At 44.4% G+C, this 15,000-nt stretch overlaps 1 protein-coding gene across 1 annotated transcript in view; it reads right to left on the reverse strand.

Annotated features, from left to right (window-relative positions):
• myo10l1 (myosin X, like 1) overlaps positions 1-15,000 on the reverse strand; it is a gene marked incomplete at both ends in the record, with an annotated part of 41,807 nt that overhangs the window by 21,894 nt on the left and 4,913 nt on the right. Inside the window, 2 exons of the mRNA XM_079752256.1 lie at positions 1,981-2,139; positions 10,203-10,301. Of these exons, the coding sequence (XP_079608382.1) occupies positions 1,981-2,139; positions 10,203-10,301 (258 nt within the window). The remainder of the gene's footprint in view (positions 1-1,980; positions 2,140-10,202; positions 10,302-15,000) is intronic.

The following is a 15,000-nucleotide window of genomic DNA, read 5'->3' on the forward strand; positions in this document are numbered from 1 at the left end:
ACCTAGCAAACTATGTGTGCTCCTCCGATGCATCATTCCATTGCTGTAAGATGAGGAATGCATGTGTGCTCACACAAACACACACACACACACACACACACACACACACACACACACAGAATGCTCACACAATTGGTTGGTTCGTGATCACCTTAGAGTAATTCCTGTTCAGACAATATTTCATTATATAGATTAGGTCCTTCCCTTTTATAACTAATGTCTGTAGAAAGGATTCCCTATTTTTTTCATCACGAGGGCTGTTAACTACCATCAAATGATGAACTATTTGGCTGAGCTTGTATTTTAAGTGTGATCCTCTCCAAATGTTCCTGGTGTATTATCTCCTTTGAGTTGTTAGAAAAAACGATTTTTTATCTGAACTTTTTATCAGATTTTGTGAACATCAAAATTAGTTATGGGGCAAGTACATGGTTAGTCTCTCAGCAACCCCAGAGGCAGGCTGGGTGACGTAGTTCTACAGCAACGGATTCTGGCTAATGTTTCCACTCTTGTGTAAGAGGAGGACATGTGTAACACTCTTATTTCGTATTAATGTGGGCAAGTGTGGACCACCATTCTCTGTCTTTCATTCTTGGTGTTATTCACTGTGTTGTTGTTGATGTTATTCTGCATTAATAGGATTGCTACCACAGGACATTCTAACAGTATCTTTGCTCAAAAATAAAGGAAGGAACCCTCTGTTCAGATCACCATCACTCTCTCTCTCTCTCTCTCTCTCTCTCTCTCTCTCTCTCTCTCTCTCTCTCTCCCCTCTCTCTCTCTCTCTCTCTCTCTCTCTCTCTCTCTCTCTCTCTGCCAGTGTCCTTGACTTTGTTAGTACCCTATGTAGCTCCACAGCCACTTACAGCAAAGAGACTAGATAAAAAACATTGTGTTTCTCCCTCTAAAAGCCTCCATCCAAGGCAAGGTTACTGGAAGAGATAGCGGACCATTAGAAACAGGCAGCGATGCACAGTATAGGAGCACATGGCGCATGCACTCACACACACTGGGTTACACACCGTCACATCTCGCCCTCCGAAATTGATTACTCCACTCCCTGTCCTTGTGTTTCTCACATCTCTAAATTGTCCTCACTCACCTTGATTGTTTTTACCTGTCCCTCATTAACATTCCCCTCCAAGTTTATTTAGTCAGCGTGTTTCCCTTCCTCTGTGCCAGTTCGTCTTTGTTCTTTGCTTCAAGCGTCCCAGCATTTTCTTAGTCATTATTACGGTTCCCAGTTTTCTGATTGTTGCTTGTTTAGTCCCGACTACGTCTTTGTGTTCTCCCTGCCGGATCGTTTGCCTTAATCGTCAAATGATTTCTTGTGTACCGACCTATTTTCTCGTAAAGACCATTCGTCCTACCCAGACTTTTGCCTTCCTATTTCCCCTGTTGCTCACCAAGCCGTCACACAAACACACACACATGAAAACACACACACACACACGAACACACACACACACACACACACACACACACACACCCACACACACGGTAAGATTTTATCAGACAGCGTGTCCATCGAAACAAGGTGTAGCTGTGACGCTTTACCTATCCCACCTATCTCTGTCTCTCTGTCTCTCTCATGAAAGTGTTCTGTCCACTCTAAACGACTGTGCAACTATGTGTAGCTCCGCTGGCTCGGAGGCGTACAATTCTTGTAAACAAAGAGAGGTACTTCCTCTCCAGCATTTTTTACCCTTTGGAATACATCAGTCATTGGATGTGATTTTATTGATCACATTGTTAAAATCACTATTAATGAGCATTGACTACAGCTATGTTAAGGTTATTTGAAGGGATAAGCTTGTTAATGTTACACCTTGTGACAGATAATACACATTAAGGAGCAAGTAGGTTCTAGGCCCGGGCGTCTCCCTAAAGGATGCCAACATGTAGACTCACCCTTCGGCTGGGAGTGGAACAACCTCACCTCTATAGGCTGTCCTAATACTATCCCCCACACACACTCACATAAATGCTGTCCTTCTTGTAGCGCTGGTGCAGGTTGTGCATGATGGCGGCCTCGTGCAGCTCGGCCAGGCAGGACATGTCCTCCACGCCCTCATTGCTGCTGGGGTGCATGGCGTACACCCGCTCCCGGGTCACCTCCGCAGTCTGCAGGTACAGCACCTGGGCACAAGGGGAGAGTGCTTTACTACTACAGCCATCACAGTCAACAAGACCCACACACAGGCATAGGGAAGGAAAGGAGAGGAAGTCGAGTCTCCTTGTGAGTAAGGATGGGTTACCATCATGATTGCTTTTCATGGCTTATACAGACAGGGGAGGCCACACTTCTTTGCCCAGAGCAGTGAGGGTGAGGCGTCTTGCTCAGTGACACCTGGACACAGCTGGGAGGAGTCGAGGATCGAACCAGCAGCCTACCTGCTGAGCCGGCCCAGGGCACAGGCACAGGCCTCAGACATGCAGGAATGAGTTATAGACAGACAGAATGGCTGGATGGCAGACAGACAGGCAGCAGTTTGGACAGACGGCATCATTTGGATATTGGGTTTGTACATCAGAATGCATAATGGAATTTCCTCCATTTTGCAATGCATAGAGAGACCATAGTATCCCATAAAAATACAAAATAAACTGTTAGCTACGCTAATTAAATCTCAACAAACGCTGTGGCAGTTTCAAATTTCAGTTTCAAAAATGTCTTCCCATAAAACAAATCATTTCAGGATAATTATTAGCCAATGATCAAAATGCTATTATTACCAATCACATTCCTATGCTCCTATGCTTCCAAAGTCGTTATTCGTTGGGACGTTACAATATACATGCTCTGTAGACTTCCATCACGTTGAATTATAATCACACCAGTTAATATCAACGTGGAATAGTTTCTTGTTTTTTCAGTTGGAAACTGCAAAACATGATTGGCCATTACTTTTGTAATGATTGTGTGTGTGGCCAAAGGCCAACGATCAGAGTGGAGGAATGTCCACTCAAATCCATACGGAGCCTAAGAGAATACTTGATGAACATTTTAAATAAATGAAACCACCAAGCGTTAGGTCTCTCCTCATCTCGCTTCTATGCCACCCGTCACCATGGCAACAGGAGAACAGAGAGCATGAGGCGACACCCCTGCGTGGGTAGTAGTAGTAGAGAGAGAGAGCTACAGAAAGAGAGAAAGCTGTAGGAAAAGAGAGAGAGAGAGAAATTACAAAGAAGAACGGACAGAAGCAACCAGATACACTGCTCACCCATCTGCAAGACAAGCTTATTCAGGTTGCAGACACACACACACACACACACACCATACTGAGTAGCATAGTTAAGCCCTGTCAATTTATCAACGTATAAAGGCTGTGCATATTCTTCATAGCCAAGTCCTGCAGTCTAACAATAGTAGCAGAGACGTGTGTGTGTGTGTGTGTGTGTGTGTGTGTGTGTGTGTGTATGTGTGTGTGTGTGTGTTCATGTTAGTGCATGTGCATGTGTGAGTGTGTGTGTGCGTGTGTGTGTGTGTGTGTGTGTGTGTGTGTGGGTGTGTGTGTGTGTGTGTGTTCATGTTAGTGCATGTGCATGTGTGAGTGTGTGTGTGTGTGTGTGTATGTGTTAGTGTTTGTGTGTATGTGCATATTAGTGCTTGTGTGTGTGTGTGTGTGTGTGTGTGTGTGTGTGTGTGTGTGTGGGTGTGGGTGTGTGTGTGTATGTGTGTGTGTGTGTGTGTGTGCGCGTGTGCATGCATATGTGTTAAGGCTGTTGAAACTATCAGAGGAGGCAGACTCTTTATTCTCCATGCATCCAGAAGTCATGCTTCCTAAACAAACAACCCTCAAACACCGTCTCTCATCTGATGACCTCTGCAGGATGACAGAGCTGGATAAGTGTCCTCGGGGGAGAGTGAGAACTGCTGTCACACTGTTAATCACTACTCAGCAGTCCTGGCCCTGATTTTATTGCTGTTTATTACCGATTCAATCAATGTTTCACTCGCCTCTGCCCCACTCAGGGTCCTTATTTCACATCTTATCCTGCTCTATAAAGTACAAGGCTGTTTCTAAAAGGTGTTCACTTCAGACGTGATAATTATAAGATGTTATAATGGTAAAGAACTCTGAACGATCTTGCTCAGCATTATGAACAGAAGACAGCATGGTGAGAAAGTATGGGAAGTGCTGATGATGTGAAGCCGAGTTACTGGTTGCTCCTGTGAAATACTGTGAAGTACTGCTTAGCGTGTATGCTGGGTATGTGACCAAAGTATTTGAACTTGAAATATTGTTGTATAACATGTCGTCCTATTGTGAACCCAGTATTTTTAGCCAACTTAATGAGCTCAACACAGATACGTTCCATTAGCTGGCTAAGTGCATGGTAAGTGCAAGCACTTTTTAGGATTTTTCCGAACACTGTACACAATTAACTTAATGACAGCTTTCACCTGGTTAGCGGTTATGCAACAAAAACCAAAAATACAATCCAATACAATAGTCTTCCCTCGCATAGTTTTTCCCTGCTCTTACCCAGCATGCACCGCTGGTGTTGGACAAGTGCATTCGCTGTGTTGAAATAACTAATATTTGCTTGCTAAAGGGGATAATATAACAAAGAGAAGAAAATTGTGATTGGCCATACCTGGGTGGGACCCCTGATCTACACCCTAGTACCAAAGCATCAGGCATCATGTGGTGTGTTCAACTCATTCAATAGAGCTTTCTCATGATGTGTATTTTACGTGTGGATGACATTGTTGGTTTGTTGACCCTCTACTCCAAGACTACTAGTCTGGGCTTTAATCCTGACATGAGTCATACAAAGGGCAATGCAGGATTGATAAATTAATCTACACACATGCATGCAGAAACACACACACGGGTTCCCATACACCCTCACACGCACACAAACAAACATACTCACAAACACACACACACAGTACATGGCTTGTGTTATTTATGCTTCTACATTAATTTTAGTAGCCCTCTTTTTTTCTTCTTTTCTTCCCTGTGCACGAGTCCTCTTTATTCCTGACTCCTTTTGAACTTAACACACGCCCTCATCTCGCACACACACTCATCTCTCTCTCTCTCTCCGTCTCTCCCTCTCTCTCCCTCTCCCTCTCTCTCCCTCTCTCTCCCTCTCTCTCCCTCTCTCTTCCTCTCTCTCCCTCTCTCTCCCTCTCTCTCTCTGTTCCCTCTCCCTTGCACCGCTCCGGGAAGTAATTTATAAGGATCTTCCATGCCTCATAAATATACCCTCTGCTCCTCACAAGTTGCCAATTTGCAAATCTGCAGTTCTCTAGTGGTGAAGTCCCTCTTCTCGCATTTTGTCTCTTAGTATTTACTATATTCTTAGTTATTATTGACTTGAAGTTAGTTTAGGAACCGTGCTGGTTCAAGCGTTAATTATTTGACCTGTTTCCAGTTGGGTAATAATCTCTCTCTGCATCTGGGTAGTAGTAGACCACCTTCCCCAAACCGCTCTCTCTCTCTCTCTCTCTCTCTCTCTCTCTCTCTCTCTCCCTCTCTCTCTCTTTTTCTCTCTCTACTGTTGTTTTATACCTTTCCCAACTTCCTTCTTCACCTCCTATTTCCACCTTCCACCTGAGATATATAACATTTTAAAAGTACAAAACCAGCTCCCCCACACAAACTGATACACATGCATGCGCACACACACACAAACACATCCGGAAACGAGTCCTCCATTGCCAAGTTGCCCTCTCTGCATCTCTGTGTAATGGAAGACTTCAGAGAATCCTTCAATTTGATCTCAAAGACAAGTGCAACCCTCCTCTGCATCCCAGAGCCAGTTGGGTTGGAGGGGAGATACGGCTGCACACAGAGGGGGGTAGGAGAGAGAGAGAGAGAGAGAGATACCCTGGCAGAGTGCTTTGAACTGGGGGGTAAGCCTTTTAATCAGTGTCCTCTCAAGGATCTCACGCTAATTACAGCCCGACTTAACAAAGCCCTGTGACAAACGTCGGGAGGGCGTATCATATGTGGAGTTGGTTCTTAGGGAAGTGCTTATAAGAATAAGAGACTGAGAATCCAAAATGTGTCTCACATTTTATGCGATGTATAAAAATATGAATTAAAAATAAGTAAATGGTAAAAACAAAACGTGTGGAGGGGCAGGATAATTCTAGTGATAAGGTGTTCGAATTCCGAGTAAAACAATTCTGAGTTTGCACCCCAAAGTCCGAAGTGTAACCTGTAGCCATGTTGGAGCCAGGGGCCTAACCCCTGTTCAAAATGATATGTACAGTATCTAACATTCATTCTGACTCTCGGATAAGTCTGAGATAAAGGCATCTGCTAAATTACCAAATGGTTTACAAAATGAGCAGATGAATTTGTAGGATCCTGAATGAAACCAAGACAAATTTCTCATCTTCTATGGGCCACGCAGTTGCTGCTTTAGGCTCAAGAGTTACTTCAGTTACTCAATTTCTCTGTCAGGGTCCTTGAACTCAATTTAAAGGAGAAGAGGAGATCTTGAAGAGCACTTAAGGAGAAGTTCAGAACTGTCCATGGAACAGGAACAAACTCTTCATTAAAATACATTGAAGATGTCCGGGGGTTGATCTACATACACCCAGACAGACACACAGACACACAGACACACACACCCACACACACACACACACACACACACACACACACACACACACACACACACACACACACACACACACACACACACACACATACACACCTACATAAACACACACACCTACACACACACAAGCACACATGCGCACATGCTCACACACCCACACACACACACACACACACACACACACACACACACACACGCACACAAACACACCTTCATGAACACTGCACTCTCCTTTCTGACAGGACCCTCTGGCTACACTTCCTCTAAAGTCAGGCTCAGTAATAACTTTAATAATATCAAGTATTCATTTTAGGGAAGAGAATGGATGCGAGAACTACATTAGAACGCTGAGAAAATTAGTGTGTGAGGATAGAAGAGCGATAGAAGGAGGGAGAAAGAAAAAAAAGAGAGAGGGATATAAATATAGAGTGAAGAGAGAGGTTGGGAGAAAGAGGTAGAGCGAGCTGTAGGCACAGTGACCTACATAAAAAGAAAGAGTCAGAACCAGCCGCAGAGCTACTAACTGGCTAGTAGGGTTTGGTATCCCAGGGCACAAACCTGCACTTCGACCCACTGACCTGGGGGGTGGCTTTGGCCCGCTCACATCAGGTCCGACAGCGACTGTAATCTGACCTCAATTCAGATTACAGCAAAAGTACAGCAAATACCACAGGACCTCATGCCGCACGACGGCATGAGGTAGCGGTAATGCGGCTTACACAACGTCAAAGTCCCCTGAAATGTTGTAGGAACACATCGAGAACACATTAGACTAAATACCTTCAGCGCATCCCATGTATACACCCTTCCACCTCAAGCAACCCCTTCAGAGGTGTCCTGTGGAGCATGGTGTTAATACAGCCATGGTGAGGGGTTAGATTACGAATACATGCACTCGTTACACTCATCGTAATCACCTCAGGATTAAGAATCCACCATATGTCTCACACACACACACACACACACACACACACACACACACACACACACACACACACACACACACACACACACACACACACACACACACACACATCTACTTGTGTGAATGTGTGTGTTCCCATGAGAAAGAATGCGATATGTGATGTGGAACATGACCCTGTCCTGTCCCCCGTTATCCAGGTGAGAACAGGATGATGTGCAGCTACAGAGCATAACATGCTCTGTAGCTGCATCTGTGGCCCATTTCATCTTCTGCCCTTGTACTCCTAACCCCTTCAAGATAAGACCCCCGCATGGGGAGAAATGGTTTAGGCCATTATCAGCTCCGATAAGGATGAATGAGAGTGGTAGAGAGGGAGAGAGAGGCAGAGAGAGAGAGAGAGAAAGGTCAAGAGGAAGATATAGAGGGGAAGATATAGAGGGGGATTTAAAGAGAGAGGGGTGCATCTTTGTGTGTGTGTGGTTTGTGCTTTTGCGTGCGTTTATATGTGTGTGTGTGTGTGTGTGTGTGTGTGTGTGTGTGTGTGTGAGTGTGTGTGTGTGTGTGTGTGTGTGTGTGTGTGTGTGTGTGTGTGTGTGTGTGTGCGTTTTTGTGAATGGGCCTGTCTGAATGTGGCTATGCATCTTCAACATTTGTAATATGTCCCTGCAGCATGTTCTGTCATCGCGTGAGCTCTTGCTAAAGATTCCCTCTCTTAAAATCCAGGTCACACTACTCTTGCCTGACTCATTACACATGTAACCTGTGTTTGTCTGTGTGTGTGCGTGTGTGTGTGTGTGTGTGTGTGTGTGTGTGTGTGTGTGTGTGTGTTTCTGTATGCATGCATACACTTGCAGTGACCTATACATGTGTGTGTGTGTGTGTGTGTGTGTGTGTGTGTGTGTGTGTGTGTGTGTGTGTGTGTGTGTGTGTGTATGTATGTGTGTGTGTAGTAACATTGACTCTGAATATCCATGGTAACCAGTCCAGGCCCCCTTTAAGCCAGACAACTTGTTCACATGGCCTTCATGTCGAAGCCTTCAGCCTTGATTCATCCAGATCTTGCTCGTTGATACTGCACTGACCTAGTTATGCTGACGGTATCTAACAACTTTCACTTCATCTCATGCCATCACGGCCCATTCTAGAATAAGCAGTGTGCACGGCTGTATGACTGCAACATCCCCGCTTAGTAGCGAGAAATTATGGGATGTATATAACAAACGCAGCGGACAACATTGAGAGAAGGAGTTGATGATGATTAATGCAGCGTGTTGCACACAGCTGTAGTTTTACGCGTATGAATAACTCGGTTATGATCACAGTGAACTGGGCCATGGCTTTGTGCTTACTAGACACACAGGGGGATGGAACAGAAGACGAGGGTTGGAGAGGAAGACGGGGAGAGACGGTGTCAGAAGGCTCAGTGGGTAATAATCAATGACAAGCTCATTATCTTCATTGACTATTGGCTGGTTGAAGGTGGGGCTCTCTGTCATTAGTCTTAATTATATATAACAACAAATACAATTTGAAAACGAACTAGAAGGTCAAATCGAATGGAGTGAGGGGAGGTCCTGTTCCAGGTCCTGTTATAACAGGAGCCTCAAACACCTCCCCCACAAGTGACCTGCCCACTCCCCTATCAAATATTCACCACATCCCGCCGAGCTACAGGATGCAAGGTGTACATTAAACTGTAACAGCAGGAGCAAAGGGAATAGGGAAAGACAGACTAGGGTCAAAGTGTCAAAGCCCAAAGAAATCCACATCATCTACATACAGACACTCTAGAGCCAGAAACACATGTTTTAGTTCTCAATGAACCAAAACACCAGACCAGATGTCCAGGGCGAGATTTGTGCGAGGGCTAGTTCAAAACCCAGACATCATGAGACATAAATTCTCATGCATGTGACCTGTATGTGGTGGTGTTAGCCTAGCGCATTAGCTTGGATGAGGACGTGCTTTGGGGGACCAGAGGGAGGATTGAGGCTGTTTAAACGGGGCCAGGGAAACAGGTCTATTATTAGCGCCAGCTAAATACTGCCAACTGGAGCGCATGTGAGCATGGCCGCTACAGGCTCCCTATAACAGCATTCAAAAAAGAGCATTAAGCAGTACCCATTTGAGGGCGAGGGAGAGGGAGGAAGAGGAAGAGGGAGAAAGAGAGAACGAGAGAGAGAGAGAGAGAGAGAGTCAGAGAGAGAGTCAGAGAGAGAGATGGAGAGGAAGAGAGGTGTGTGTGTTTGTGCTTGCATGTGTCTGTGCATATGTGTGTGTGTCTGATGTGTATAATCTATATTAGAGAAGGGACATTGTAAAACACACAAACACAAACACACACTCCGATTATTACATTAAAACATCCTATTCCATTATTTCCATGTGTTGATATGCACTACCGTTACACTCTTTATCCTTATCCTTGGAAGTTGAGAGAGATTGCTAATTTATTCATCAATAACTGTTTGGCTGCCTACCTTAGAACTTGTTATTCTAACCATCTCCAATATGGTTTTAATCAGTAATTGAAAGCAGCAACTGAATGAAGGATGGTATTCATGGAGGAATGATGGTCTAGTGATAAGGGTGTTTGACTCTCAGCCGGAAGGGTCTGGGTTCGAGAGCCAATGGATGATGTATGTCCACCTGTAGACCTGTAAAGGAAACATACAAGAGTGTCCCTTACCTCGCCATAGTCCGTGGTGACAACCAGGGTTCCATCTCCGCAGGAGTTGACTGTGGAGGGCACCAGCTGTTCCTTTTCCCGGACCCACACACGGGCCCCCTGGAACACACACACACACACACGCACACAAGCACACAAGCACACACAATGAATTTAGTCAAACTCTATGAAAACTCTATGAGGGTGAAGTAGTGTTTTAAAGCAATGTTCAGCAACGAGAAGACAATAACAACACACTGTTAGTGGCAGCCTGTAGGTCCTTAAATGTGCACTGACCCTGACTGTTCAGTCTGCCACAAGCAGATGTATTGGTGGTGAGGTGGGGGGGGGTTACACGCTATAACATATGGCCATATGAACCAAAGGAACGCAACAGTGGAGAGTGTGTGTAGTTTTCTATATGCGGATATGGGCACATAAAAGCGTGCCTCTGTTCATGTGTACGTGTGTGTGTGTGTGTGTGTGTGTGTGTGTGTGTGTGTGTGTGTGTGTGTGTGTGTGTGTGTGTGTGTGTGTGTGTGTGTGTGCCTTTGTGTATGCGCTAATGTCAGAAACAGGTTCAGCGGAAGTTTGTGATGCCTAGGCAGATCCTCAGAGACAAAACCCCCTCCCACAGTACCAGTGGCCTATGACCCCTAGCCCCTCAGTAGCTGGGGGTCAAGCACAGGAGCGGAAGAGGGGAAAAGTTTACAGAATGCATGGAAGAGGAAAAGGGGCAAGGAGAAGAAGCCTTAATCTTTATTAAGCCATAATAAACTTCAACAGATACTTGATATCTATGGTAAGTAAGCCAACTAAGTGTATCAGTGTCTTAAACTGCGTTTGATGGAAACAGAACTGAATTTAATGACTTATAATTGCATTGCCGCAGAACAACCAATTATATAACTCTTCATTTTGGATCTAGTAGTCCTTTGGAATCCGATTTGTGTAAATCTAATCAAACTTCTTAAAGATGAAAAGAAAATAAGAATATGAAAGTGAATAAAATAGAGCATCTCAAAAGTAAAACGTAAGACTTGCAAATTAATTATTTGGCGTTAACTTAGTCTTTTACATTCATCACTTCTCCCCTCACGGTCGGTGCTGCGTATACGCGTCCAGCTCTCTCAATTGCGCTGCCTGACTTTATATTTACAGTTCTGACCCAAATCTCTCACATGGACAGGTTTTTTCTGGGGTTCGTCCTAATTGGCTGATGAGTTTTTGAGTGACACCTCAGTGCCCTGGATGTTCCTGTTCAGTGCAGGAATGCGAGTCTCAGTTCAAGCAGACACAGAAACCCTTAGGAGCAGCACTAGGCATTCACTACCCATATGCTAACTTTATTGAATTCATTCAAGGTAAATAAAGGCATAATGCATCAATACACGCACGCACACACACAGGCGAATACACAGACATACACACACGCACGCACACACACACACAACACACACAGGCCCCTGCCACCACCGCAAAACCCCATCGGCTGAGTGGAGGAGATGCTGCTGAAGAGAAGAGAGGGTTGGGGAAGGAGCTATGAATGGGTTGTGTGGGACACCAGATGTGTACCTTTAAATGAAGGGAGTGACAGAAAGAGTCTCAGAAAAGACTGTTCTTAGACCGACAGATGGGACTCCGTAGCCTCGGGACCCTACAGCAACGTCTCCTTGCTCGTCATTCCGCTCTCGACCTCTCTCTCTCTCTTTCTCTTTCTATCTCCCTCTCTTTCTCATTGTCTGTCTCTTATCTGTCTTACACAAAAGAGGGAGACCAAGGGAAAGTACTTCAGCTGTAGGCTTACCACATGTACACACAAACACACACACAAAGAAACATACACACACAAACACACATACACACACAAACACAAAGAACCAACAGACACACAGACACACACACAAACACACACACACATACAACATACTTTGATTTAAATCGCGTCATCACAGGAAGAACATCTAGCCTTAAAGTACTAAATAATTCAAGATTCTCTCTCTTAGGCATACATTAAGACAGCCTTCTTCAGTCCAACTCTCATGTATTCAGGCACATGGAGCCTTCAACTGCCAGCAGCCTGCCTCCCCTGTGATGTACAGACGTGTCTCACCACTCTCTACACATCACCCATTCCGGACCATGCTGTTATTCAGGGCGTCCCGTTTGTACTGATAACATGACCCCTGACCTCACGTACACTTGACCTTAAGACACATTAACCCTGGAACACACACATACACACACACAAACACACACACACACACACACACACACACACACACACACACACACACACTCGCACACACAATTACACATACGCAGACATGTGGAGACACAAACACCTACATAACACACAGAGGCAAACAGACATGCATACACACACACACGTCTAACCTTCACACAAGGTGACAACAACCATCTCTGTACGTAATAGTAATTTATGAAATTTCATCATTAAGAAGATGCTTTGGCTTTTATTGCTCTCTCTCTCTCTCTCACTCTCCTGTGGAGGAGTACTGGGCCATTTCTCCAGATCGATGCTGTGTGTCTGGGAGATGCATCACCAGGGGCCAGACGAGGGACAGAGTGTGATGAACGACCTGCCAGCTTTACGACCCACCAACACCCAAGCCCACCAGTCTCTCCCCCCATTCTTCTTCCAATCCTCCCCTGCTTCCTGCACTCATCCTCACCACTTCTCCCTTTGCTACCTGACCCCTGACCCCAGACCAGCCCTGTCTGCGGCCCACAGACGGACAGACAGAGGTGAATCTATATGACTAGCGTCTGCTTCTGAACCAACTTCAACTTCCTGTAAATTTTTCACCAATGGCGAACATAACTACGGTAAAAGTTGTAGTAGTTCCTGGTCATACAGTCTGACATGCCTTAGTATATATTCCATTCAATCAGAAATAATGAATATGTCAAGAATGATAAAAAAAGTTGCTTAGTTTGCCTACAGGCAGCCACATATGACTAAACTGATAAACTGACAATGTATAACATGAGTTTAGAGGAGATAAGAAATCTGGTGGACAGGAAAGTACAATTGTTGTCATACAGTCCAACAATCATGTGCCAAAAATACATTAAAATAAAATAACTGATAAAGATCTGTGACATTATTGAAAAAAATAGCTCAACCAAATAGACAATACAAAAGAGAATGGACTGCACACTTCTGATGGGCTGAACTTTAGGAGGGACCGGAGAGACAGGGATGATTAAAGAGTCATTCAAACAGCAGAGCAGACATCACATAATGGAGGACAACAGAAGAATGTAACAATGGGGAAGAAGAGGGGGGAGTGAATTAGGATGTCAAAAGGGCAAAGATCAAGGGTGTATTGTTTGAATGCTATTGATACCTTGAGTGTGTGCGTTTGTGTTGTTACGTGTGTGCGTACCTGTGTGTATACATGTATGATCACTTGCTGTTCTACCGCTATTGCTGCTCATTAGCTAAGATTATTCATTTAATTCACTTCAAATAAGCACCAGCAACACCACGTCTCTTTGTAGCTCAATGAACAACAGACAACAGTCAATAATAAGCTACCACAGTTTACAGTACAAAACCATTTCAGCCACAACCACTTTGAGTTTTGGTTTCCTGAGGCAGTTCAGATCCAGGTCAGTGAAATCAATTCATAAAAGTAATAATACACAATCACGGAGGTTTGGCTTTTTTGGGATAATAAATTCATTTTGGGGTACTATTAGAATAGGTTTATATGCTTTAGTCTTATTAATAATGTCTTGTTCCCCTAGCCTGGGAACCAACCATCACAAATCTCACAAGCTCAGTGTTTAATTTGCTCTGCAGATAAGGTCTGACCCCCTCCCATACAACATTTTTTGTTGCATGGGTACGAAATAGACCGACCAATCACAACCGTTTATCTAACATGAGGCGGGTTAAACAGATGGCACGGGGCACTCCATAGACATTTCAACAACAACAGAGATGGCTGCTGCCGCTGTACAACAGTCTGTTCACTACGCTGTTATTAAATAATATACAGTCTATTCAATAAAATAGACTGTATTGCATGTATTATATTTTTACTAAAAACAGAACAGACAAATGCATGAAGGCCTATCCAATTGCGTCCAGAGGTATTTTGGTCTGCGCCCGTTTGTGTGGCCCTTTGGAAATCTAAAATGAACGGGGAGGATATTTTTTATATTATCTATTTATCCTAAAACAATTATTTTTAAAGAACAAGATTGACAGTGGACACACATGTTGCTTCCATCAATGTTTTACCTATGCAGTGATGTTGCCTCCTGAGTAATTAGCTTTATTTTAAAAGCATTGGTTTTAAAGGTACACCATCGACACATCCAGGCCTAGAGCCTAACTGTTTGAACTGAATAGAAGAGGAGTCATTTTGTATTCCATATAATGAAACCACCGTCTAAAATAAAATCAGAAGAGTGAGGTTACCTTATACCACAGCATCCAACTAATTAATGAAGAAATTAGAGGTACATCTTTCTTTATTTTTTGCTTAGGTAACCAGAAACAAAGTCAACTGGAGGTACTTAGGAGAGGATCTCAGAGTGGTCATCCCGTCTTGTGGGGTACTCCGGACACGGCAGGAGTCTCCTGATTCGCTTGGCCAGTTTGTTGGCTGCCCCTTCACTGAGGCAGGAGACATGGCGGGCAACAAGGACCTCCTATGGGGGTCCCTAAATGGCCTGACCGGTCCCCTGGATGTGGGGTTCATCTTAAACTCAACAAATGGTGTTGAGTCCTAAAATACCTTATCAAAGACAAGCCTGGTGTTCTGTATTCAGACAAAACCAA

This window comes from Pollachius pollachius (genome assembly GCF_949987615.1).
Source record: "Pollachius pollachius genome assembly, chromosome: 15".
Classification (NCBI taxonomy): domain Eukaryota; kingdom Metazoa; phylum Chordata; class Actinopteri; order Gadiformes; family Gadidae; genus Pollachius; species Pollachius pollachius.